This window comes from Psittacula echo (genome assembly GCF_963264785.1).
Source record: "Psittacula echo genome assembly, chromosome: 1".
NCBI lineage: Eukaryota > Metazoa > Chordata > Aves > Psittaciformes > Psittacidae > Psittacula > Psittacula echo.
This window is the reverse complement of record NC_137735.1, coordinates 83,711,435-83,739,398: the sequence shown is the minus strand read 5'-3', so window position 1 is coordinate 83,739,398 and position 27,964 is coordinate 83,711,435. Positions and strand designations below refer to the sequence as shown.

The window sequence follows — 27,964 nt, the reverse complement described above, 5'->3', positions numbered from 1 at the left end:
TGCTGCAAGGGTAGCCCAACAGCTGCCGCTGCCAACTGGGGGGCGGCAAGAGGCTGCTGCTGGCAGCGCCCAAGGCGCAAGAGTCCCGCAGCCGGCAGCCATCTTCGGGGTGATTCGAACCCCCGGGCCGAGGTAGGAGCAAGTGAGGCCGGGGCAGGCCGCGGTCCCGGCTGGTGCCGACGGGCTGCCAGACCCTCCGAGCAGAGCCTGGCTCTCACTTCCAGCGGGTAGAAGGGCGCGGCCCCTGCTGGGCAGCCGCAGGGCTCCAGACCGGCTCCTCCTTAACCCGCGGAGGCGGGGGCGGCCGCGGCCAGGGGGGAGCCGGGGGAGGCGGGGCGGAGGCCGGGGAGGAGCCGGGGCCTGCAGTGGAGCCGCAGCCAGGAGCGGGAGCGGCGGGGCCTGGAGAGGTTGAACGTCGCCCGGCTGGGGTCCCTCGCACCGGAACCCGGGGAGCCCCCCGGGGACGAAGCCGAGGCCCGGCGGAAGGCGGCGGAGACGGCCGCTCATCCCGGCGAGCTGCCGCGGCCTCTCCTGGTAGCCGGGCCCGGGCAAGAGGAGCTAGGGCCTGGGGGGGAAGCCAGGGACAAGCTCCGGGCAGCCGGGGTGGGGGGACACCCCCGTAGCCTGCAGGGGTGGGGGAGAGACCCTGCCTGCCGCCCCCCGCCCCATCCGCAGCCGTGAAGGGCCACCGGGTTAGGCAGTCCCGCTCACGGCGGCGGGGGACACCCCGGCGGCCCCGCCTCGCTGGCAGGCCGGGGCGCACCCGCCTGCCAGCCCCCTTCCCTGCAGCTGGTGGGGGAGCTTAACACTTGCCCCCATCCCCACTAACGAGCCCAGGGTGGGCAGAGGTCCCCGGCACCAAGCCCTCGTAACTATCTAGAATCGGGTCTGCTCTTCCTCTCTGTGGAATAGAGCCTCCTGGAGCTCCTTCAGTACCTGTTTTGTGGAGAGGTGTTCTCGGACCCCAGTTTCTGAGGGCTTTGAGAATAACCCTTAACACCTACTCCCCCCCTGCTACTGAGGAAATTCTTCCCCCAAGCAGAGGAGGAGGCAGTTCTTGCCCAGACCAGCTGGTAACAGGGCAGTCTTCACCGAAGAAACCCCGTGTGCCCAAGAGAGGCAGTCCCCAAGACAGAAATAAGCAGGAGCTCCTGATACTACCTAGTAATTTTGATTATTTATATCTGCTTAGCAGGCAACAGAGAAAGCAAATCAGGGGAGAGAAAGCAGAGGCAGATTTAGATACTCTTCTTCCCTTTTCCAGTTGCTGTTAACCACTGGAGATAAAGGTAATTTCCAATACTGACCTCATCCTCCTCCATCCCAAGGAAGATCCCTCATCCCTTAATCCCAAGAGGGTTTTCTTCAGATATCCTGTGCAAGGAGAGAAGACTCACCTCCCAATTCCAGGGAAAGAAAAAGGCAGATTTTGCTAATAATATCCACAGAGATAGCAAGATTTAATTTTTTTCTTCCAGAGAAACAGATTTGTCCACACTTAAGGACAAGGTGCACCTAGAGGAAGGAGAAGAGAGGTTTACAGGTAGGGACATTGGAGAAACTGATCTCTCAAATAATCTGAGAATCAGTGAAAAGGTTGTCTTCCAGGGAACACCGCTTTAGTAGTTAGCTGCCGGAGGGGAGAGAGGAGCTTCATCCTGGGATAAAACCAGCAGGTTTAGGGGACTGACAATCCCAAGCAGATTGTTTTAATACTGAAGATCCTGATTTCATCCACAATCCCTTCGCCCTCAAAATATTTCTTGAAGAAGCTCCTGGAATAGCTGACAGCAACGCTCTGAGGATGGGTCTCAGAGAAGGAGCGTGAAGGGCAGCACCGCAGAAACCAGCACTGAAGATAATCCACCTCCCACCAGAAAATCTTCCAGAGTGAGTGACCAGATTATATCACCTCTCTATTCCTAGCAGTCCTTGTATTTTTGCCTTCTCGTTTTCCATATGTCTTCTCACTGTATCTGCTTGCTTTTTAATCTTTTCTCTCTCTTGTTTCTGAAGCTCTCCCCAGGCTTCTTTTTTCCTGTGTGCCTTTCTTCATCTCTCTCATTTAGCTCCCTTATATGCTATATGGAATTGACCTGATTCTTCCCCTCAGTGTTTAGCTTACATGAGACCTTAGCCCTATTTAATTGTAAGAAACCTCTCTGCTCTTTCCATTTTACTTTCTTTCACTGGTGTGTTCATACTCTACTCAGTCGTTATCATCACCAATGTGAAATTAATTTCTGTCATTCAGGGGTCATTGAGAAGGATAATCCTAGCCAAAAGGCTTTGAGGAGGCAGAAGCAGTGATTTCTAGTGCTACTGTCCAAGGATGCAGTCGTGGGGTTGGAGTGTTAGTTGTTCTCCATGTGGGTCCTACTATGCTCATTACTGTGGGAATAAAATCCTTGTGTGATGCAGACCTCGCTGTGCTTGGGGGCTGAACGTTCAGATTCCAGTGCTAGTACTCTGAGATGTGTGCCTTAATGTACCTAAGGGTTGTGGGATGAATTCTGGAAAGAGTGCCCTTGAGACTGAGTTCTGTGGTGTCCAAGGGCCTGGGAATGAAAATCGTGGCAGTGCTGGTGGAAGCTGCTCTTAAAGCCAGAAGAAGCCATTCCATTGCCATTAGTCTTCATCTGTGTTTTATGCTGTGTTCAGGGGCTAGAAATGTTAATTCTAATGCTACTGAGCCAAGCTGGCTGCTTTTTGTAAATGAGGCTGTTAATTTCCAATCACAAATGAGTATTCTCACATTAATGCAGTGATTTCTTGAGAAATCAAGTCCAAGGGGGACTTCATCTCAGATGAAGCCAAAGCAGATCCCTGTAGCTGAAGAATTGTGCCTAAGGATATCTCACCTGACATATTCCTGTTTCTGTTCTCCAGTGAAATAGCAGTGAGGAAATACAAGATCACAGGGTCCTTGGTCAGGACAGGAACCCTTCTGGAATCCATTTGGGAGCACAGTGGTTAACAGGGAGTCCCTGAATAAGGAACTCCTGGGTGTAATTTGCTAGCAAGATCAGACAAAAGATGCCAAAGTGATTCCCCATTTTGGCAGAGAATTTTGACAGTTATCCGTAGCTTCAGAAGGTGCATTTCTCTGAGGGTAGGCTGAACCATGAAGTGTACATATGTTCTGGGGGTACTGTCAGATGCCCTCCTACCTGTTGCCCTATAGTTATGCAATCAGCCTGTTTTTGAGTACAGCTGTGTTATCTAGCACAAGGGAAGAGATAACTGAGGCATATTGGCCTTTGTACATTCAAGGGGGGAACTGACTTTTTATACTTCTGAGGTAAATTTACCTTGTTCTGTCCCCCTTCCTCACAGTAATGACTTGACATTTTTCAAGTGCTTTTGGCTCTGGTGGACGCCAGGGCACTTCACAGAATATTTATGCCAGCCTTACAGAATTCTGCTCTCCCACAACAAGTATCTTTCTATATACTAAATGGGTTGGTTTGTTTTGAGTTTTTTTTTCTTCATTATTATTGATAAAGAGTAAGATTTTTGTATTAGCTGCCTGATCTTTATGTGTTCATGACAGACATATAAGGCTGGAAGTCATGTGCTGTAGAGTGATTGTTATTTATTTGTTAACTGCTAACAGGGCAGTTGGTGCTGACTCGGACCACAAAATTAAGATGATCTCTGTTCTGATGATCTCATAGTCTAAAACAAAGCAATACAAAAGCTAGGACAAACTGATAAATTGGAGGAGGTGAATAATTTTTAGACAGCATAGGTCTTTGGCGTGATCATGATATTTCCATCAAATGTTTATCACAGGTGAAAATGCAGTTTCCTCTGAAGTGGAATACTGCAGCTGTTGTGCACCATTTACTTTATACAAAAGTATGCGTACAGGAAAAAGGAAGAGTATTATTTGTCTTCATAAAAGTGCAAGGTACTCAATAGACACATTTAAATGAAAGTGTTATATCTTTAAGAGTTTACATTAAGCATATTAAACCTGAACACCTAAAATTAGACTTTAAAAACCCCATTTGGGTACCTGAGTAAATAGTAAATTCTCCTAAATGCCCATAAACGTAGAGTTGACTTCAACAGAAGCAATGAAGTCTTCAACATTGAAGTAAAGAGACAGTTACACTTATATGGGTTTGTAAATTTAAATTTGGACATGCATGCTTCCAAAAGTTGACTTCTAAAGTTGAAGCACTCTCATCCTGTCCTATGGGCACTCTGCGCCCATCTGAGAACTGTGAGTGTGGCATTTTTCAGGTCAAGCAATTAAGTGAAATGAAATGAGAAGGTCTGGAGAGTTATGGGAAAAGGATTATGTTGCTGCAAGATCATGAGGTTATATTAATGTTTAAGTATGCATTCTGTAAGTTCTTGGATTTTTTTCTTGGAATCTGGTTCTTTAGGGAAGTTTCTAGGATAGAATAAAAAAAAATCACAAAAGCTGGGATGAAATGCAGTAAACAGTTTGAGGTTGGATATAATTTCCCAGTCCGAGACAGGATTGTGACTACTGTAGTTTTTTGAAGGGTTTTCTTTGGGTTGTATTATTATTATATTTTATTTTATTATGTTTCCCCTACAAAAATGCAGCCAAATGCTGGTGTCTGAAGAAATTTTTTCTTACTGCAGAGGTTGAGGTATCTTTGCTTGCTACCTCCTCCCCTAAACTTCAGCTGACTTTCTTAATAGTGGATGACTCAATCTGTATCACAGTTTGGATCTTTGGCCCTTTCCTTCCAGTATCAGAAAGGAGGTATGGTTAATGGCAACTGTGATATGGACAGCTGTCCCTCAAGAGCAGGACTGAGCTGATTATCTCATTTCACACAGCTGTCAGGAATTACATCTCAGTCATTAGCAACCAAAAGATGAAATATGTTTGGACTCATTTTTCCATTTGCTTCTCCCAACCTTGGGTAGAATTGTAACCAGCAACTTTCACAAAGAACCCTCTGTGTTTTGTACTACTCCATTTACAGAATCTGTTACTGAGTGGTGCTGCTTCAGAATTGAAACTTTAAAATACATTGGTTCTAGCATTTTTGGTTTGGAAGACAACTTTGAAAAGATGAGTAGTGCCTAGATTAATGGACAGCCAAAAATAGTATCTCCGAAGTTTTTCAACTCCCCAGTGGTGTTAACTCTGAGGCCTGAAGAAAAGCATTTAAATCTCTGTATTGCTGGCTCTTGCACATTGTGTTACTGTAGCAAAAATATCCAGTTGATATGTTCAACCCCCAAATGTTTATCATCTTGGTAGGAGTCAGTATTGCTGCTTGCTATGGATTCTGCTGTTTTTGTTTTCTTATTCCTTCTAAGGAATGTATGAGCTTAAAAACCTGTAACACATTTGTGTCCGCTCATCTTTTCACTTTTAAAGGAAATCTGTGTATGTATGTTACGGCGAGCAAGCATGCTGCAGTATGTTTTCACAATTAAGGCAAACTTTCATTTTAAGTTTGAAATGAAAATGCAGAATATTGGGAATGTTTCAGTATTCAGAGAGCTCACAGCATTTAATATTGTGTCTGTGGTGCTTTGCAAAGATTTGGACTAGACCATTGTTTTATCATTCTGTCTTTGACCTGCCCCATCCACCTACTCAATCCTGTCATGAACTTCGGAGTTGGTGTCACAGATTTTGCTGGTTCCTGTCCTTTATGAACCCTTTCCTGAACCTTGTCCTGGGCTTCCTAGCATCTTATCACAGCCAAGTTCCTCTCCTGCACCTTTAAGGCCCAGCATATTTCCACCCCGCCTACTTCTTCACTCTCATTTCCTCCTACATCCCACTCCTCCTCCCAGCTCTCTCTGTACTGCTGTTTGCATCTCATTTTCCGTGCTGTCCCTTTGGCATTCTGTCCTGTAGTCCTATAAGCCTAAAACGCGGCTTCTCTCTTCACCAGGCATGCATCCCTCATCTCCTCTCTAGGATTCTTCACTGACATGAATCCTTTCTTACTAAATCTTACAGGCCCCACTTTTACTTTCACACCTGCATTTGACCTGTTCTTGGTTTGTCTTTCATTAGATTACGTGCTTGTGGACACACAGAGGATTTTTTTGTCTGAGGTTACGTCAAGAAACCTGTTCTTTTTTCCACTTTATAATAAATAGAATTTTGAAATATCCAGTTCTGCTAGGCTGGGAAATGGCACTTCTGTCACTCATTCTCTCACCATCCCTTTTCCCCTGCCCTCTTCCCTTCCTCAGGAACAGCTGGATTTTAGTTGGTTAGCACAAAAATCCCTTGTGTGACATTCTCTAGTCCTTCCAGTGCTTCAGTATCTTGGTTTTGAGAATTGGGATGAGCAACTCATGCAAGGCCCCCTGCCTCATTCCTCATCTTTCTGAGCTGGTCAATTTACTTGATGTGAAGTCAAGAAATCAGGGAATATGTGGGGGTTTTTATGTATAAGAGAGACTGAGTAATGAGGGAGAGATGACGAGTGACAGCTTTTTACCTCGAGGAAAAAAATATTTACTTTTTTGGTTTTTACAATTAGCAATTCAAATTTTGTTTATGCTCTGTGCTATATAAAGACTGTGGCTGGTTATAGCAGAAATATGTAATTACTGTTAAAAGTTCAAAAGTTCAAATCTGAATAATTGGAGAGGGATCTGAACTCTTTGTGGTCACAAATTAAACGAGTAAAGTTTCTGAATTCTTATTTTCCCCAAAAAACCCTCTTGTTGAGTAAAACTAAAGCAATTCTCCCTCCCTATCAGAAATTTGCAGAGAAAAATAAGCTGCTCAAATAGTTACCTCTGAAATTTGCTTTATCTCTATCTGAACAAAGCAGACAAGCTTTGAAAGCAGAGAATGAGTCTGGGATTTGAGACCTGTGTTCTCTGCATGGTTCCGCTACTCCTTTGCTATTTGACCTTGGGCTTCGTGCTTCTCCATGCATGGCTTCCCATTTATCCTGGAATAGGGTATTGATCCTTTTTAAGGGCTATGAAATATAAGGATGAAAACACTTTGTAAAGGCTGGCTGTTCTTTTTGCTGTTGATTACCTTAATTACAGTGCAGTACTGAACTCAAAACCTCTGTATGCCACTTCTTGTGGCATTAAGAAACAGTAAAAGCATGATGCCTGGATTAATTTTTGTTTCATTGAAGGACCTGTGACTCTAGAACTGAAAGATCCTGCATCTGTCCGCAGCCTAGAACTGTTTTTTAAGTTGACTTAAGTATAGATGTTCTAACTCCCTTGAAGCTTCTCCTAAGTTCTCTAATGACCTTTTCTTGGCCAGGTCTCAGGGTCTCTATTCCATCTTCATCCTTCTTGGCTTCCCTGCTGTTTTTGACACTTGATCATGCCCAGTCTTGTCCTCCTTTGACTTATGTGTCAGTATTTTCCTGGTTTCCCTCCTACTGTTCTAGTAATTCAGTAGCTCCTGCACTAATTTATTTACCTTCCTCCATATTTTATTTTTTTTTTCTTTTAAAATTAGATACAAAGCCCCACCTTTTATCTTCTTGTTTCTTTTCTTTACCTCCTTCATGCCAGTGACATTCAATTATGCAGCTTGGCATACTACCTTAACAGCTTTTTTGAATGATTTGCTGCAAGTTTAAGACTGCTGAGGCCAAGATGGAACTCCAGAAAGCTCCTTTGAGATTTCCCTTTGTTTCCTGCTTTCCTCTGTGAGTAGCCACAGTTGAGCCTATAACACAGGGTTTCTTGCACTCTTCTTGCTCTTCGTATACAGGATAGGGATGACTCATCCAGATTCATGGCCTGAATCTCCAGTTTCTTTCTTAGTCTCTTTGGGTAACCCTTACGCTTTCTCCTTCATTTACCATCTTGTTTACTAATAGCTGTTCTTGCTGGCGTCTCACAACTGTGTTACCTTCTTGTCTTCTTAAAAACACAGTTACTGAAGCTGTGCTCCTGGCATGTCTTGTCAACATGTGGCTGCCTCCTCCTTGACAAGCCTGTTTTTTGGCTATCATCCACCACATAAGCTTTCAGCTTCTTGTACTCACTCTAAGGGGTCTTCACGTTTATATCTCTGCCCTATTTGTTGCTGTGTCTTATTGTTTTGTCCTTTGCTTTGCCAGCAACACAAGCACGACATCGTGCTTTTTCCATTTCTTGCATGAGCATCTCTTCACATTCTTCTTCAGCTGACTCATACCTTGATACATATAGAAAAATTGCCAGCCAGTAGAGGCCAGACATACTGGAAACCACTTATTTTCATGGTTTAAAATAATTTGAAAGGTCTAACTAACTCAGAGGTAGTTGTCATATTACATGTACCTTCCTCTCCCTGGCTTCTGTTGCGAAGACACAACATCTCAAAGACTAGAAAGATAAGGGTTAAAGTGGAATAATATTTACTTGCAGTTGCAAGTTGGCAAGTGGTGTGGAAGAAAGCATCTTCTTTCAGTATCTTTAAGGAAATGAACAGAAGATTTAGTTTCAGGATGATACACAAAATGGAGTGTTTTAGGAGGAGGATGCAGAAAGCCAAGTAGCAATAGTAGTGTTTTAGGACAGAAGAAACTGTTAATGGGGGTGTGTTCCTTGCTATTGTGGTTCTGAATCCTCTTGACTTTCAAGCTTGGTACAGACATTTACGAGTTGTGAGCCTGGCTAGGGATTGTCAGGTGTTTGTCTCCTGGAGGACAGTTCATTCTGTTTAGTTCAGAATAACAACTAACAGAATAGTGAAAAGGAATTGTGTTAAAACAGTGGTTGAGACCTAATTTATGAACTTCACACAGTATTACTTAAGTCTTCTGATCATTATCCAGCTTCAATTTCAGCTGTGTGTTGCTTCCAGACTCCTCTTTAACAAGCTTTTCTGCAGTGCTTTGGTAATTTTAACTCTGGCAGTATGTGCTGTGTGTATGTTTTGCCCACATGGGGCTAATCTGCACTTGATACAAATTTCCTAATTTTCTATGAATTCAGTACATAGTTTTTGTTGGTGCTTGATACCCATTTCCACAAGTGGGACAGAATGGGTTGTGGCTCCTTTCAGCAACTATTGCAGAGTTGATATTGGCTAATCTGTTTTCAGTGGTTCAGCCTTTGTTGAACAGGTTTTGACCACTTGCAGTCAGATTTTCATTTTCACTATGCCTGGCTGGCATTCATTTAGCCTGGAGAGCTCTCTTACATAGAAGCTTTGTAGTATTACTATTACTAAACTGCCAGGTTAGCTGTCATTTTCCCCTGATAGACCCATTTTTTAAATAGGAAAAATAATACAGTTTTTATGTATAATTACATACATGTATTCTTTTAACCTGGGTTTCTGTACCATTCTTTGCAATGATGTGAAGATCTTCTGAGCAAGATATTCTGCATGCTGATCTACTTCTGATGTTTAATCTAATTTCAGAGACAGTCTGGGTATTGTATCAGTGTTTGCATATTCTGTACTGAAGGCTTACCTACTGGATGTGATTCTGATGGGCTACTAAAATTGCAGTCCTTCTTTCAGGTTGAAAACCTGGGTGCTCCCAAAAAGCTGGGGGAAATACCTTCTCTTGGATACAGTTTCTGTCCTGCAGACTTCCTGGTTTCCATGGGAGAATTTCATTCCAGATACGTGCTCATAAATTTGAGTTATTCCAAAACCAGTACCTGATACCTTTCTCAGTGTAAGAATAATTGTTCTGTTAATGTTCTTAAAGAACATGCTGAAGATTTCTCTTGCTTGCTTTGGCATATGTTTAAAATTGCAGTTCCTGCTTCCAATGGTAAAATATTGCATAGTGGTACTGAGGAAAGAGGGATGCTGTAGAGACGTTTCTGCTGTAGTGATGTATTTTCATTGTGCTTCTTCAAAGTGCTTGGTCTACTTCTTATTTCAAATCTGTTATTGGGAGGGTTGTCCTGGGACATTTGGCTTATTATTACAATAAATCTTTTATAGAAGTCTTATTGTAAAGAAAATAATGCTCAAAAGTATTTTAGGCATACCAGTATTCTCAGTATCATTTGCTCTTTCTTTTGACGTGTTATGTATTCGCCACTTCACTTACAGCATTAATAAGCAAACTAATCTTAACTTTGAACACATATTTTCAGACTGTCTGAGGGGTCTTTGCAATGTTTGTGTAGGATTTCTCAGTGCATTTTTGCTGCATGCTTATATAGCAGACAACAAAAATACTTGATTAGTTGGTCTTCTTAAAATCTGGTGAGGGACTAGTTGTGCTTAATCATAGCCTTTTATGTCTGTAAAGATACTGTCTCCCTTGACATGAGCATATTTTAGACTTCGGCTGTAATGCCATCTGTTAATAAGTTTAAATAAGCGGGTCAGGTTTTGTAAACTATACCATTTCGTCAGTAGTTTCATATAAAACTAGGACATAATTGCTTCCTGACACGCTTCCAACATGGGGGTTTTGGTGACTTTATAGGCCCCACAAGAAGTCATCCTTCGTTAGTACCAAGTATGCATGCGTAGTCAGTGCTCTTCATTCACTAAATTCAAACAAAAAAATTATATGCTCCTCATGCACCTTTCACAAAATGGAGGGAATCAAAAGCTCCTAAGTTAAAATATGTTGTTGTGATATTTCTGTTATTAATAACTATTATGAAAACAAATTTATTTTTCCTTGAGACTTACATGAACCTTGTTGCTGAGATTTGTTTGTTAGAGGAAAACCATAGCTGTATAAGAACTGAACTATAATAAAATAAACAGTCCAGTGATTTATATTAAGCTATGCATGATCTAAGAGTTTTCATCTTCCTCTAACTGATTTTTTTGCAGTACCATCTTAGTGAATTATGGTGTAACTTGTAACAAATTTCCAGTTCAGGGTGCCGTAATTGCGGTACCACTTGTGTGCTTTTACGCAACATAGCATTGACCATTCAAAGACATTGGCTTGCACACCAGGTAATTTTGAGCAGAGTCAGACTAGTGTGACATAGGCACAGATTGTGACAGTTTGTATTCGTATAGGTGATACCATATTGTGTGCTCTTAGGTGATAGTAACTTCCTTTGGTTGAATTCTTTTTTCCTTTGTGGTTTATGCCTAGCAAGAACTGTGTGCCCCCTGTTGCCAGATCTGCAAGCATATAGTGTATTGGGGAAAGGTTTTTCAGCTTGCTCCCAAAGAAGGGAACTGTGGCTGTAGGGTATGATTTCTCTTACATCTTTGCCCCAGGGACTGTTTTCCTTCCTCTCATGTGGCACTGCAGACAGAAGTGTACTTTCAAACTGCAGCGCTTTTCTTTTGGTTTGCTGATACACTAACATGACACCTACCACTCCTTCCAGGTTAAGTTTCATTTCATGAACAATACCCAGCAGCTTCTGTCTCCCTTCTGTGTTTGATTCCAGAAACATAAACATTTCCTGAAGGCTTCTCACAAGTAGTTTCCAAGTGATGCATAACTATTTCAGACTGTGCAGGTAATCAGTATCCTTTTTTTCCATTTTTTTTACATGAAATTAATATCTCTCAGTGAGAATGTTTGCTTGGAGAAGATATGAGTGTTTTGTTCCTGCCTTATTAGTTCGTATCTCCTTATTTTCGAGGGAAAGCACGTCTTAAAATGGCAAGTGTCTCTTCCTGCCAGAGTTAGCAAAGTTCTTTCCCTCTCTCTGTATTGGTATAAGAATACAGGTTTCTTGCATGTGTAATTTATACATGTATGTCAACATTACCTTTTTCCATCAAAGCAGAAGCTGTCCATTTCTCCATGCATGTGGTATTCTTATGTTTTACTTCCTTACTCTTTGAGGCATTTTCTTCTAATTGGCATCATGTTCACCTTTCTCCTTCTGAAAGGTTACAGTCAAATGGTGGTTTTTTGCCAGTTTGGGCTTGAGGTGTTTTGTTTGTTAAATACTGCAGAAGCTAGGTGTTCCTCTGAGTGTATTGGTTCTATATTGTTAGATCCCTGGATTCAGGCACCTAAATAGAAGTGGCCTTATTTTAATAGTGTTCTACAGCAATGCCTCTCACTGCTTGGTAGCCTGTTGCACATTTCTTCCTTCTCAAAGTTTGAGTGTCCTTTGAATGTTTGCCAGTAGTGTTTCATTGGGTTGGAATAGGAGCCAATAAAGCAACAGTGAAAGTAAATATAGAAAAGTAAACATACAGATTTATGCTAGAACAGGCATCTTCTGTAGGCTGTGCACAGTGTTATTTCATTCATTGTATGACTCTCTACTTTAGTCATAACTGATTATGACGGGCCAGCCTTTGAGTTCAGCCTTAGAGAATGTTTCAAGCTATAAATGTTTATTAACTGCATTCAGAATGACCCTTAGAGTGCCATTTCCTACATTTCATACATTTTTCGGTCCTGATACATAAGTAGCAGTGACCTTGGATAAGATTTGGCTGGCTTAGAGCAAGCATTTGCAGAATAGTACGGCAGGCAAAGTACAGATTTCTTCAGTCCTGCTGCAGGGATAGTGCTAGCTCATAGACACAAGGCTGGTTTGCATTTTCAGCCTGAGGTTTGATTTGCTACTTGCAAATATTCAAAGTAAGGCAATAGCTTTCCTGGAACACTGTAGTGAAGTATTACTAGTTCCAAGTGATGAATTAGTGGTTATTAAAAGGTGTTCAGTGCTAGGATTTTATTTTATATATTCTTCTTATGAATCAGATTCTAGTCCATCTAATTGTAGTTTCGGGTCAGTGCTCAGCTGTCATTTTTGCATGTCTCTGACCTGTTTTGACTTGGGGTTGTACTGGAACTAGCTAGTGCTTGAGAAGACTCTGTAGTCAATTTCCAGCTGTTGATGGTGGTTATGACTTGGCTACCTTACCCTTGGCTTTTTAAGTCAACAAAATACAGATACAGATACCACTTACCATGTAAAGTGGGAGGTTATGAATTCTGGTCTTTGACTTTCTTTTTACTTCTTCAAAGTTAATTCTGGCTTGCTAATGTGGTAGGATTTTTCTTAAACACCCTTGATTTCAGTTCAATGTGTTTGTTAGTCATTAGTGGTTTGGGTTGGTTTTTTTTTCCTTTGTTGAGTAGGATCATAAGAGAAGAGTTTGAAAGAAGGTTTGCCAGGCAATAAACTGGGAAGGGAAAGTTGGAAGACTCACGAGTTGTTCTGGTTTGGCTGTGGTCTCATTTTATCTTACCATTAAGTAGTGTCAAGTGTGCTGCTTGGATCAGGTGAATGAGATATGCAGCACGAAGTCTAGCAAGCATTACTGTTAGAGTAGGTATTATTTCAAATAATTTAATAGCTAATTACACCAAGTCATTTTTGTACTGAGAAGTGGTGAATGCTCCATCCCTGGGAATGTTCAAGGCAAGGCTGGACAGAGCCTTGGCAACATGTTCTGGTGTGAGGTGCCCCTGCCCATTGGAGAGGGGTTGAAACTGGGCGGTATTAAGGTCCTGCCCAACCCAAACCATTCTGTTGATAGTGTTCTGGAAGTGCTACCTTACCTAAGGTTTGACTGTGCCTGATTATTACAAGATCCCATATTGCAGGATACAGACTTAGAAATCCAGTATCACGATCAAGTACAAATTGGGAAAAAAAGCCTTATTCCACTGTCTTTGAAATTTCCCGTATGATTCCTATTGGGTCAGTCTTCACTTTCTGCCCTAAATTACTGTCTAGCTTATATGTTCTTGAAGAGCTGCTGATTTTACTGAAAAGTGGTTGTTTCAGTACTGGGTGATCACTGCATGTGTATAAACAGGATTTTTTTATTTAATATTTTGGAGGTTTGTTTTGTCATTGAAGATTTTTATAACGCAGGGAATGAGAATGCTCAGCTGCTTAATATGAGCGTAATATGACTCAATTCTAACCTTGCTTGCCTCCCTCACAAGTGTATTTACACAAATACACAGAATTTTGTGTATTTGACAATGGGTGTTTTTCTTATTGACCTTACATTTCACTGCATAGCAGATAATCCCAAAAGCTCTAGTGACATAACCTGGGCAAATCTGAAGCTCTGTGCAAACTGCAGTGCTTTTTTCTGCTGCTTGATTTTCTGGTGTTTCAAATTGGTATCTTAAACTGACATAGGCTTTTATAACCTATTGTCTTGATTTCTGTGTTTGTCTTAAAAGGGGGGGGAGGATGGGAAATTTGTATTGTTAGTGCAGTGATATTTCATTATGGTTTCAACATGCATATGATAAGCAGCAGTAATTTGTTCTCTGATTGCACTGTGGAAATTAAAATCTATATGAGGCACACTCACAGAATTAAGCGTTCAACTGATACTTAGTTCATGTTTGTTTTCTCCCAAACTGAGTATTACTTTCAGTGAGGACTGTAGCTGTAAACTTACCATGCAAATGTAACTATGTTTCAGTGACTTGGATACCTCAGTGGTCTGTCCATCCCCCACAAGATAAAAATACATTGGTGCTTTTCCCTTGTATAATTCAAGAAGGAATAGTGCTGCTTGCCGTTTTCTTTTTTAATTTAAAATGTTTTAGACTAGATCAGTTCAGCCAAAAAGAGCAATTATATTCAATAAGCACCAACTTGAGGAGGGTGGATAATGGAAAGCCTTTTTCGGCTCTGATGGTCCAGTTAGCTGTGTAACAAGTAGTCGTCGCTATCATATGTGATAAGTGTGGCAGATGAGTAGATAGATAAGTTAGTAGCAGTCGGGCTTTTCCTTTCCTCCACAGACAGAAAAATGTTTCCACTCACTATAGATACTGTAGTGCTGCAATTTTGTTTCTTGGTCTGCGCGTGCACATGAGTGTGAGTGATAATGTTAGCTGTGCAGTTAGGAGGTGTTTTCTGAGCTCAGGGCTTTGGAGCCACTGCCTGTGGCAGTTGAGGGATGGATTTTGTTGTGGTTTGAGCCCTAAGAGGTGTGATTAGCGTGTGTATGAAAATTAAAGGTTTAGTGCAGACAAACGTGTTGGAGTGTAGATTCTTGCGTGCTTTTGTTTTGCAAGAGCGCTTAAGTGCTTAAGTGCAAGGTGTAATGCATATGTTTGTGGGGGAAGAACAGGGAGCTTCTGTGTCAAAATGCTGGGCGCATCTGTCTCTGGATCTGTGCATCCACACTGTGTTATTGTCAAATACCTATTTTTAGAATGAGTATCTAATTGGTATTCATGCAGATGAGTGTCTCCCTGTCTCATCTGATCCACTCCTCTGAGTGATGCACTTGGTGGGAGGTGTCTGCTGATGAATCTTTCCTAAGCAGAGTGTGTTCATGTCTGTCAGTTCTCTCTTACTGTGCTTCATTTGTTACATGAGTGTGTATGTAAGTGTATGTGTTTGTGCATTTACCTTTTGTATGCACTAGCATGCTCAAGTATTGCCTAATTCTCTACAAAGATTAATTTCAAAATGAAAGATGCAGAAATGAAAGATGCAGCCCTTCAAGACATGATTCTTCTTGTTATGCAAAGAATAAATGCAAAGGAGTGCAGGTTGTGGCCATGGAAACTTAAGCTACCTCAGTCCAGACTTCAAGGGATTGCTTCTGGTATAGTGATGAGTAAGAGTGTGATGATCTTTCTCCTGCCTTGACTACTACAAAAGACAGCATACAAGTTTGTGTGCTAAGTGTACAAGTTCATACAAGTTCATGCTGCTAAATATTTTCTTCATATAAAATAATTAGTAAGTAGAAAACCCTGAGTACAAGTGCTAGTCATGTTGGACAGGTGTGTTTTATAAAGGGAAATATATAATATTTATGAGGGGAAAGATCCAGAGTCTGTTTATACCCTGTGGCAAACTTGTTGTGTGACTTTGGACAAGTAAGTTTTTATTGTGTCTCAGATAGGGGAAAATACTTGCTTGTTATATTGTGAATTAAGCGAGACTTAATAAAATCATATGTATATTTAGGAAAAATAGGTTATGGTAGGCAAAGTTTTAACTATTATGAGCTTAATATAGTCTGTTCCGCCTCAACATGGTAGATGTAATTATCTATATATAGTATTATGCATGATCTTGGTGTTTTAAAATGATATGTAATCCTAGCTCTAAGGAGTAGGATTCATTATGTCACCTAAGGCAAAAAGAGAGGTTAGGCCTTAGATAGAAATTAATTAATCTCCAAATTAAGATAGTCACAATGCTGAGTTTCCAGATGATCTAATTAAATTGTGAGTTTGTATATGGCATGAAGGAGTATTCCCTTTTAGCTATGATTTTCCTCTTATCTGACACAGTAAACCTACTAGATTATAGGTAATCCTTGTGAAGGGTCCCAAAGTTATATCACTTATATGGCAAAAGAGTGAATGTGATACAGCTGCTGAAAAGGCTCTACATCCTTTGAGGAGATCTTAGTTCTTTGTCTGGGAACAGTTGAGATGCTCTGGCTAAGACTGTTCTAGCACTGTTACCATCAGCACTGTCCCAGCTGCTATGAACAAGGATGGCCCTCCCAGAGACATGGTCATAGTTGGGTTTGGATGATTCTTTCTGGCTGAGAATAAGGTATATGAAGTAGGATGATCTTCACACTGGTATTTGTGGTAGGGGGAGAAGCAGAGGAGGAATGCAAACAAATGTTTCTGTTCTTAATGTTCACCTTGTTTGTGTCTCAGGAGTTCCTTTCTCTTTTCTTTTCTCCTTACAGATACTCCTGCTTCCAGCATCATGGCCTCTGACCTAGAAAGCAGCCTCACTTCCATAGACTGGCTCCCACAGCTTACTTTAAGGGCTACTATTGAAAAATTAGGGGGTTCCTCACAAGCAGGACCTCCAGGGACTGCCCGAAAGTGTCCCCCAGGCTCACCAACTGATCCCAATGCCACCCTGAGTAAGGATGAGGCTGCAGTGCACCAAGATGGGAAGCCACGTTACAGCTATGCCACTTTGATTACGTATGCCATCAATTCATCACCTGCCAAGAAGATGACGCTTAGCGAGATCTACCGTTGGATCTGTGACAACTTTCCCTATTACAAAAATGCTGGTATTGGTTGGAAGGTGAGGGCTTGCATTGCTAAGGTACCCTTTTTGTCTAATTACAAGAATTATTTTCTTAATTGTATGCAAACTATCCTCATTGAGCAAAATATAAAGATGGATGTGAAACTAAGTTGACCAACTGGAGAAAATGCAGAGCCAGAAGTTCTTGTTTTCTCCAAGAATTTTGTTGTATGTATGTCATGGCCTCTAGGAAGGAGTATGCAAAACCCCACCACCAACAACCAAGAAAAACAAAACCACCACCACCCTTCCCCAAAACCTACATCACTACCAACCTCTGCATCACACTGATACTGTTTTCACTGCGTCTTCTGTAGATGTATGCATGGTTCAGCCCCATATTCATCCTAATCCATCCCTTTCCTTTACACAGCTTCTGCTGTGCTCTGTTCTGGGCATATGTAGTGAGCTTTGGCTTTTGAGCCTGCAGCATCCTTCTATTTTCTGTGCCTGCTCCCACTCTTACTCAGAAGGCTGTATGTTTTTGTTATAGCACTTACCTGTATCTCTTACTGTCTCCTCAGAACTCTATTCGTCACAACCTCTCTCTAAATAAATGTTTCCGGAAGGTGCCTCGACCAAGAGATGATCCTGGGAAGGTAAGAAATCTGCATGCTCCTAGGCAAGCAGTTTAAAACTGCAGGGAATAAGCTGGGCTTGCCCTTTCTAACTCATGCTTGGAATTTGAAACCTAAAGTGTAGGCAGAAATGGAAGCAGTAGTAAGATTTACTGCAGTGCTTTGGCATTCACTTTAAAGGGAACTTGTAAAGGGGCCTTAACAGTTTTAGCAGGTATTTTTTCTTACCTGTTATCTTCAGTTGACTTTGAAGATACTGGAAGAAGGGAAAAATGGGGTTGAATGTACTTTATTATTTTTGTTTCTTTTTCTTCTTGATCTTTATGTGTGAAATGTGGGTCTAGTCTACCCTGTTTTATTATGAAAGTCTGTTAGTGGCTGCTGGTGAATGGCAGCACTATAATGTGACATTATGGGTTTCATGGAGACAAGATCCATGGAAGTGAGAGCAGAACTACTACCTATTTAGGCTGCAAAATGTTTTGTGTTTGGGGGGGGAAATTCACCATAAGATAGTTCAAGTCTGTAGAAATGATTTACAAGTAAAACTCAAGAATTTAGGAATTTGATGGCTAAGTAAGAACTAATAATGCTCTCTTAGTATATATAGATTATAAAGGGGAATTGCTAGCAAAACCAAGACTTGGCATCTTGGCATGCAGATATTACTGTCAAGAAAAAAAAAAACAAACCCAAAAACCGAACAAGCAGAAGGAGAAAGTGGGGACAAGAAGCTGTGTATTTAGAGAGAAAGATTTTTTCTTTTTTTTTTTTCCCTCTCCACCATCCTAAAGTTACCAGGAAGGGCCACTTGCTCAGACCTTTTACTTCAGGTTATATTTAAAGGACTAGGTGGTGTTCAGTTGGCATCTGTAAATGGAAGTAGTATATCTTTGAAGATCACTGCTCAAAAATACCATTGATTATATGGCTTATTCTGGGAAATCCTCACTGACTTCAGTGTACATGTCTGCAAGTGTTCATTGGCATGTTGGGCTGGGTTTGTAATGAAAACCAATTCTGTGCTTGTTACTGATTCTTCAGATTTCAATTAGAGGCCAAAGTGAGCTAAATAACACTCTAGAGTTCTCTTTACACTTATTCAGAAAACAACAGACATAATTATAGACTGTTCTATGTTGGAAGGGACCTCTGGAGGTCAACATGTATCCCCATCCCACAAAGGAACAATTAAATTGGGTTATTGAGGTCCCCGCTGAGTATTTAATATCTCCAGGGATGGGGATACCGCAGCCGGGCACTTGTTCCAGTGCTGCACCACACCATTGTGAAGAAATTTTTCTTTATACCTGACTGTAATTTCCCTTGCTATAACTTGTGTTTGTTGCCTTTTATTCTTGTGCTGTGCATTTTTGAGAAGAGTTTGATTCTGTGTTCTTTATAATCTCCTTATACAGTTGAAGACAATGATTAGATCCCCTTAGCCTTCTTTTGTCTTCTTGGTTTCCTGTTTCAGAGTGATGGAAGTGTAGAGCATTTTGGCTTCCACCAGTAGCATCATACCTCACTATTCAGTACAAATCAGTGCAAGAAATGAATCTCTTTCCAACATGCACGTCTCTCTTGCCTGATGTTGTGCAGAGTGGGCCTTGTGGTCCTAATGTTTAGTTGCTGCATTCTTTAAGTCAGTAACCTCCTGCTTCAAGATGCTTTCTCATTTAATCATACATTCACCAATGGGTTTTCTTTCCAGGGCTCTTACTGGACAATAGATACGTGTCCAGATATATCTCGCAAGAGGCGGCATCCTCCAGATGATGACGTGAGTGTTGTTCTTTACAGACAGCGTGAAGCAGGAGGGGGAATTCCTTTCTTGTTCCTAGTAGTCCTTTCAGCACTGAACTATGTTATCCTTTTGGGGCAGGGTATATACAGAAGGGGAGACAAAGCCTAGGACAGAATGAACTAGCATGTATGTCCTTCTGATTGGCTGTTGTTACTGCTGTTCAGTGAAGTTTAAGCTTGTTTAAAGTCCTTTATCCTGACTCTTCAGTGATTAAGGCCTAGTCCTCCTATTTTCTAAGCCATGAACTTCTACAGTGGGGGAGCTGGCTTCCTATCTGCAGTTTCACTTCTCCATCTGTTTTTGATTTCTGCTCCTTTCCTTTTCTCTTCCTTCCCCATCCACAGATCCCACAAGACTCCCCAGAGCAAGAGGCAAGTAAAAGCCCTCGAGGGGCTGTTCCAGTCAGCACAGAAGCCTCTTTGCCACCTGAGGCCACCCCTCAGCTGTCACTCCAGAGCAACACCTCCATTGCCAACTATAGTCAGGTAAGCAGCGCAAAGGATAGAAGCCTTATAAGGGTGGGAAGAAAGGGAGAGAATAACATGAATAGAAAAGCAGAATGGTGAGAATAGAGGGAATCGTGAAAATTGTGATAGAGAGGCAAAAACAAGGGAAGAAGCTGAAATTGCAGAGATGGAAAATTAAGGAGGAAGTAAATTTTAACAAAGGGCTGGATGGGGATAAGGGTAAAGGCATAATGGTATGAGATAGCTGAAGGAAAGGCTGAAGCCAGTGTGCTGCAGAGGGAGGGAGGTGGTTGATTTTTCTCTAGGCAAATGGCATTTGGGAAGATTGGTTGGGAGATGAGCTAAGTGATACGGGATATCAGTGCATGTTCACCTGTATTTAGTCTCCAGATCCCTGTCTCAACTTACAGACCCTAGTACATTCTAAAGGCCTTCCTTCTACCTTCCTTAGCAGGGTGCAGGGCCTGTGGATGTTGCCTCTACTGTAGCAGGGGGGCAGGGCCGTGAAGGGGCTGATGTGCCACCCCCACTGTACAGTGCCAACCATGACTTCAAGTTCTCCTACTCTGAGATCAACTTCCAGGATCTTAGCTGGTCCTTCCGAAACCTCTACAAATCTATGCTGGAGAAATCATCTTCCTCTCAGCATGGTGAGTAACTATATGCGTCATGTGGGGTGGGCAGGTATCTGCCCACACAGTCTTGTCCACCGATCTATCCTTGGTATCTCTCAGATCTTTCCCTGTTTTTAGGAGCCTGTGCAAACAGACTTTCCTTGTTTGGCATGCTGTAATTAGTTCTGCCAGGAGCAGATAAGAAATCTGCATGTCTTTTTCTATTGCTACCTCTTATTCTCTCAGAATAAAGAGAATAATGATTTAAAAATACCTTGTATTGATACAAAAGTGAATACTAAAATGGCAGAAGCTTAGAGAAAAGCGTGTTGGAGAAGTACTCACAATGTCAGGCTGGAAACCATGAGAGGAGGGGGATTGTTGCATGTGGAATTTCTCTAAAAGGAGAGTGAAAAGTTGTCAGTGCTCAGATGTGTTAAAGCTAGTATTGTTCAAGGCCTTGGAGAAATGAGCTTTGTGGAGAGCGCAGAAGAGATCCTACAGCTCCATTCATAGCTTGCATTTCTGGGATTGAGGAAGCAGCCACAAGAGGGCAGAATGACAGTAGGAATATGATCAGACGTCCATGGGAAACAAGAACAATCTGCAGTTGCTGTTCCCACCTTTAAACACTCTTACAGTCTGGTGTAAAAAGGAATACATTATTACCTATGCTGTCAGACATCACACAGCGCAGGCAGTTTTCTACTTTAGGAGGAGCCTCCTGACTTGTAGCTTCAGTGAAATAAAAATGTATTACTTTTACTGCTTTCATCATGCTGGCACTCATAGTAGAAGCCTGATGTGTGAGGTACTGTAGAATGGACAAGCTACAAAAATGTAGAGAAGAACCATGCCTCTGTTTGTAAAACGTAGCAGCAGTCAGGTTTTTTGTCCTCAGGTCTTCAGCTGTAAGGTAGCCCAGGAAAACTTGAGTTTTGAGGGAATTTTGAGTCAGGGTGGCACATCATCCTTTTGCCACATCACAGTAGTAGTAAGCTCTAAGGGTTGATTTTAAATCTAGTGAAAAACTGATGTTTGCTTGTGAATGGTCAAGTAAGGGCACTCAAAGTAGGAAATGGGTAGCTCAGGTTAGTGGCATGTAATGCCCTTTACTGGTTTTTTTTTTTTTTGTTTTTTTTTCTTCTTTCCTGGAGGTTCCACAATATAAGGGGAGAAGCATGGTTTCAAGAGAACACGGGTTACTTTGGTAAATATAGGGAAAATCCAGCGAGGAATTTAAGTTCCTAACTTTGTACTAGAAGATTAAATCTTGTTGGGGCTTTGCTGTAGAGCCTTTTGTTTTGAAGAGAACCTGGAGCAACTGTGCAGGTGATAGTTGTTAGCAGCCTGTAGAGGGGACTCCAAAAGCTTCACAAATAGCAGAATGAGCAGTGTGAAATTGGAGATGCATAATTTAAGCAGAGGTCTAATCTAGGAGGCTCTTAAAGTTCCCTTCTTTTACTTGGCAGGTTTCTCTTCTCTCCTTGGTGACATGCAGCCTTCCAACCACAACTACTACATGTACCAGCAGCAGCAGCAAGGCCCCTCATCAGTGGGTGCTGCTCCCCCACTCCACACTCCAACCCCAGAGGGTTGCCCATCCCAAGGGGCGAAACAGCAGGGTGGTGAAGGTTATGGCCCTCCGCCAGTGATGTCCATGCACCCACCTCCAATGCAGCATGGAGGCTACCACCAGCATCAGCAACATCACCCACACTCCCACCCACAGCAGCAGCCACATCAGCACCAGCAGCAGCAGTCACAGGCTTCAATCAACAATGCTGGCTTTGGTGAGTCAGGGGCAATGGAAAGAACATCCAGGGAAAAGGGAACAGTGAAACAGTGAAGAGCCCCCAGGCAGAAATTCCACAAGTGAGCTTTCCCTAAATGGTGCCTAAATTGTGTGTGGGAAAAGGGTGAAAGCAAATTATGATTGAAATCTGAGAGGGAAAATGCTTTCTTACTGATTGGAAGGAGAATACATCCACACTGGGTTTGGGATTCTGTTCAGGGATGCAGAATAAAGTCAGGGGCTTAATGAAAGGCACCATCCCTGATCTTCCAAGTGAAAAAGGATTGCCAGTGACCGTAGCATCAGGCTCTTTGGTGAAGAAGGGTCAATCATTTTTATTAAGGGGTGGAGGGAAGGGGCAGTCTGTATTGGAATAATCTTTTCCCCATTTCATTCCAGCATTTCCCCCTGATTGGTGCTCCAACATTGATTCCCTGAAGGAAAGCTTCAAGATGGTAAACCGGCTGAACTGGTCTAGCATTGAGCATTCCCAATTCTCAGGTCAGTGTTGACTTACTGACTGGGTCTAGTGATTCAGTGACTAGGGCTGTAGTCCAGAATGTGAGTGTTGGGCCCAGATCTTTGGGTTTTTTCCAATGTAACGGTGTCAAGTCCATGGGTTTCTCAGGGACTCAACAATTCTATGTGTAAAATGAGGTGTCCTACTTCATGGGTTTTGTTAAAGACCCTGAAACTCTTGAACACTGCAGGAATTTGGGGCAGAGGCAATTAATTCATACAAGAACATCAGTAAGCTAACTCAGATTTTTCCCTTCCCATCCCTACCTGAGTCAGTGAGACAGTATCCTAGATATGGAGCTCTCCAAGAGTTTGGTGACAGATTCAGAGCAGTGAAGTTGGGCTTGTGGGGAGAAGGTAGGATTTAGGGGTAGAAGACAGAAACTCTGCACGGAAGACCACATTGTGAGTGCTGTCTTTGACATTGTCGTTTGTCCCCTGCAGAGCTGATGGAGAGTCTGCGCCAGGCTGAGCGGAAGAACTGGACGCTGGATCAACATCATATTGCTAACCTCTGTGACTCTCTTAATCACTTCCTTACCCAGACTGGCCAGCTTCCTCATCTGGTTGGCCCACAGCACCCCCCCCGAATCTCTGATTCTTGTGCCCTGAACAGTGGCAAACAGGAGCAGTCCATGAACCAAGGTAATTAGGAGGGAGACTAAAATGACATTTAATTCAGGGACAGTTCTGTGAGTGTCCTGAACTACTTGCAGCTTTGCCAGGCAAAGTAGCAGCGAGCAACTCGGGGCTAAGCTGTTAGAGCTGTTCATAGCAACTCAGCTTCTCTGGCTTTAAAGAATTAGTATGTCCTATGGCTGTAGCCTAGGCAGGCCATTACTGTGTGATGCTTACGACTGACATGCAACCTTTCCAGGCAGAAATACATTTGAAAGTTAAACCCATAAAAGAAGGGGGTGGGATGGCTTTTGTAGGGACTAACAGAAAGGAATGGCATGGTAAAGAGATTGCTATTCCAGATGGCAAGAGCTGTAGGAGCTGTTAAGAAGAAAGCTCTTGCATCATTGTTGGGGAAATACTGGCTGGATGAGAAGTAGGAGGATTCACTCTGAATTCTGAGGAGAGCACAGAGGATATTGTGGTCTTGATAGGACTGTGATGGTGTGCGTCGTCTAATACAAAGTGGATGATACTGAGCCAGCTTGTGGTGCTTCTGGATGAAAATGTTCTTCTTTTACAATAGTAGAGAAATTCCTGCTGGCTCCAAAGAACAAGATCTCTGGCCAAGCTATAGCTTGCAGTTAGGACCCAAGAGCTGAACATCTCCCGCAGTATCCTGTGGGTCTAAGTGAGTTGCTCTGTGGCTGAGCTGCCTCCCACTCAGGGCCAAGACAGCTGACCAGCACATTGACAGTTTGGTTTATTTTGGTTTTGGGTTTTTTTGGGGTTTAGGTTTTTCGTTTTTCTTTCTTTTTTTTGTTTTTGTTTTGTTGATTTGGTTTTGGGTTGTTTTTTTTTTTACTCCTTTCACAGTGAACTCCTATGGCCAGCCCCAGCCCCCCCATCTCTTCTCCGGGCCATCTCCTATGTACCAGATTTCCACCCAGGACTCTCCAGGATATAATCGCCCAGGTAAGGGGTGACATTACAGGTAAGGGGTGTGTAGTTCTGGTGTCCTCAATATAAGGACATGAAGCTGTTGGAGCAAGTTCAGAGGAGGCCATGAGGATGATCAGGGGACTGGAGCACCTCCCACACAAAAACAGGCTGAGAAAGCTGGGGCTGTTCAAACTAGAGAAGAGAAGGCTGCGTGGAGACCTTATAGCAGCCTTCCAGTATCTGAAGAGGACTTACAGAGGATGCTGGAGAGGGACTCTTCATCAGGGACTGTAGTGATAGGTCAAGGGGTAATGGGTTCAAACATAAACAGGGGAGGTTCAGGTTACATATAAGGAAGAAGTTCTTTATTGTGAGGCTGGTGAGGCATTCACACAGGCTGCCCAAGGAAGTTGTGAATGCTCCATCCCTGGCAGTGTTCAAGGCCAGGTTGGACAGAGCCTTGGGTGATATGGTCTAGTGTGAGGTGTCCCTGCGCACGGCCGGGGGGTTGGAACTAGGTGGTCTTAAGGTCCTTTCCCACCCAAACCAGTCTATTGATTCTATGATTAAGGTGTATTATACCAGGGAACATCAACGAGCTGGCTCCCAAGCCCTTTGTGCATTTCTCCCAAAGCACTTATTAATCAAATGGAGCACTGAGGGTAGAGAAGGAGACTGGATTACAAGGGGCCCTCCATTTAGGGCTCTGCCATAGCTCTGGCAAGGTTTAAGATTTCAGTGGCCTGATTTCTTTCACTTTACATAAATAGTCTTCTAGCTCAGCCTTGCCCTCAGTTACTTGAAGGCAGCTTTACACAAGAAGCCTCTGTTGATGAAGTCTTTTGTGGTCCATCAGCAGTAAGCTGTAAGGAAGGTTAAGGAGACTCAAACTTAACCTCCATAGAAGCTGTTACGGAGAATTTTATAGCAGACCACCTACAGACATTGGTAGGTGCTGTCTGACAGAGAAAATCATGCCAGTAGTGTTCTTGCTTGTTCAACTGTTGGAAAGGAGAAGGCCCAAATCTCTTATGCTTTCTTTTGCGCAAGGGCCCACTGTGAAAAAAGCGTGACATTTTTTATTCTAACTGTTCTCTTTCCTTTCTGTTCTATTTTTCTGTTGGTTTTGGGCAGCTCACCATCTGGTCCCTCGGCCTCCAGGGCCTCCTCCAGGCGCCACTGAGGAAATCCCTGATGATTTTGACTGGGACTTGATCACCTAACGAGTTATAGACTTGATAGCCCGTCCTTTGTGAAGGACGCGGGAGGGGAGGGAGACATGGGGTCACTGGTGCCAACACCACCCTCCCCAGCCTCCCTGCCTTGCCTGTATATAGATATATATTCTCTATCTCCGCCAGAGAAGCCACCGCAAGATGCTGCCGAAGATAATCCTTCCTTGCGTCCTGTTTTATCTTCTTTTTCTTCTTTTGTTTATTATTATTATTATTGTTATTATTATTACCAATAATTGAGCACAGCCCTCCCCCTCCTCTGGTGGCCTTGGACGCATCAGATTGGCTCTTTTGTGTTGCGTGGTGCCCTGTGGAGGGCGGAAAGATGGGTCCTTGGTGCCATGAAAAGACCTTGGAAGGCTGAATCCTTGAGTGCATCTTTCTCTGCCTCCGTCATTTTGCGTTTAACAATCCCTCTTTCCCTTCAAGGTGGCCGGTGAATTTGTTGTATTGGCTACTGGAGTGAGAGAGCCTAGTGGACCCTGGGAGCCTGTAGTTCTGTTGTTTCGTAAATGTTGTAAAGGTCCGGGGGCTAAAGGGACACTGGGGAGGTGATCTTAGCTCTGTGAACTTTCTTGCACCAGCAGGAAAAGAAGTAGAGTTCCAAAGTACAAAAAGAGGGTAATCCCTGAGATAGGGAGAGCTGAGCTGAGCTGGGAGGGTTGACCTGAGCTTGGAGGAAGGAGAATGTAGCAGAGAAGTTGGGTTTTGGAATGCAGTGCCATCTGTGACAACTGAGGGTGATTTTAAGGGAATCCTGACCTATTTTCGACACTGCCTTTTGCGGTCTCCAGGTGAAGCCTACATGCCCATCAGGTAAAAGAAGCAGTCAGAGGTGTCACATGTGATTCAGCAAATTCTGTTCCCCAGAGCTTTTAACTTCACCCCCCACCCCTTCAAGCCCTTCTTGAAAATAGTATTGAGGCTCTTACTTGCATATGCAAATTTGGAGGTTTTCTCCCATCAATATTTGTTCAGTTGTTTTTGATCCTCCAGCCCTCGGATTTCTTTGGAGACTGCTCTTGCCTGTGGTTCGAGAGTACCAACAGCAACAGGGCTCTCGGTGGTGGTTCCCACTGTGTGAATGGGCTGTGGTGGGAAGAGTTAAGCTGCTTCTCAGAGTGGAGGTGAATGACAGAATGATGGGCAAGGGGCTGGACCCTCTGGTCAAGTAACTGGGAGGCCTTCACGAGTGTTTTTTCTAAGAGGTGCATTAGAAGAGAGGATGAAGTGGGGCAGATTATTAGAATGAACAGCCAAAGAGTGTAGTATAGAATGGAGGATAGTGGGTCAGACCCCTTTGCAATTCAGCTGGGGAGATTGTGGAATCTAGTGTAAATCCCAAAGGATAGGTTTTGTCAGCACTTGTGAATCAGGAAGGTGCAGGAGCAGGAGTGAGTGTTGAGATGCCTCCTCCCCAAAGCTGTGTCCTCTGTTCCCCTTTTTGCTGGTATTGACTCCATTCTGTCAAACCTCTTGTTTCTTCTTAATATTTTGTAAAGCCTCCCCCCAGCCCTTATTCCCTGTTCACCAGTGAAGGGAACCAGGATAGAAATAAAACATTAGGACTGCTTGACAGATCTGGGGCAGGGGAGTAATAACCTCTACTCTGACTGCAGGAAGGTGGGGAACTAGCATTGCTTTTAAAAATTTGCTCTAGGGATAAAGTGATTGGATCTTTGTCAGGGAAGTGGACAGAGTCTCCCTGGGTTGGGAGGGTGGACAGTTTTGGTTTTGTTTTGGGTTTGGTTTTTTTTTCCCTTTTTAAGTGTGTTTTTGGGGGGGAGTTCATCATTGAGTGTTTCCAAGAGAAATGAGGAATCCCAGACAACTGCAGTGTGGAGTCAGCTATTCTCTCTGCTGCCTCAGAATGGGAACGATACAGCTCGGAAGCATGCATGATGGGTTTCTGTGGAAAGTGGCACCAGAGACAGCCAGGAGATGATCTCTGGTGGGTGCCAGTTAGTGCTTTGCAGAGGGTGTTACTGAGAGCCAGACCTGTGGAAGTCTGAAAACACCACTGGAAGAGAAACCACCTGCGATGGCTCCTTCTGCGTATAAAGTGCTCCTCATTTTCATATTTGCCTCATTTGCGTATTAAGTTGTGCCTCATTTGCATATGTAAATACATGCCGGTCAGTGTGCAAATCAGCCTCGTTCCTCTGCCCTGAGATAAACGTGTGTTGTTGGTGCGTGGTTCAGCCCTGGGCAGGCGTGTGGAGCTCCGCAGGGTGCGCGGTGCCAGTCCCCCTCTGCAGGCCCCCCCATGCTTTGTGTCAGTGGCCAGGAGAGAGGAGCGTGGTCTCACGAGTTTATTTTTGTGCATGCTTTCTTAATAAAAACAAAAAGTGAATGTTTATGGTTTAACCCTCTTGGTGCCAGTATTGACTTCTTTGCCAGCGACGCCCAGCTGGTGGGCATGGTTCCCACCTAGTTGCATCAGAACCAGAACTCAGGGGCTAAATGAACAGCCCCCACTGCTTATGTACT

General features: G+C 43.1%; 1 protein-coding gene across 3 annotated transcripts; it reads left to right on the top strand.

The window, feature by feature from the left end:
- The first annotated feature begins 358 nt into the window (after positions 1 to 358).
- On the top strand, positions 359 to 27,841 carry FOXJ2 (forkhead box J2). Of its 3 annotated transcripts, XM_080623855.1 has the most exons (12): positions 359 to 1,890; positions 11,323 to 11,394; positions 16,544 to 16,896; positions 17,424 to 17,498; positions 19,192 to 19,260; positions 19,629 to 19,769; positions 20,203 to 20,401; positions 21,838 to 22,158; positions 22,560 to 22,661; positions 23,124 to 23,324; positions 24,174 to 24,272; positions 25,374 to 27,841. In XM_080623855.1, the coding sequence occupies exons 3-12, from the start codon at positions 16,564 to 16,566 to the stop codon at positions 25,460 to 25,462; spliced, it is 1,629 nt and encodes a 542-aa protein (XP_080479981.1). In that variant the 5' UTR covers positions 359 to 1,890; positions 11,323 to 11,394; positions 16,544 to 16,563; the 3' UTR covers positions 25,463 to 27,841. The 3 variants fall into 3 exon arrangements, with proteins under 3 accessions (XP_080479981.1, XP_080479982.1, XP_080479980.1); XM_080623856.1 differs by lacking the exon at positions 11,323 to 11,394 and having other exon boundaries at positions 20,206 to 20,401; XM_080623854.1 differs by lacking the exon at positions 11,323 to 11,394.
- Positions 27,842 to 27,964: the final 123 nt, after the last annotated feature.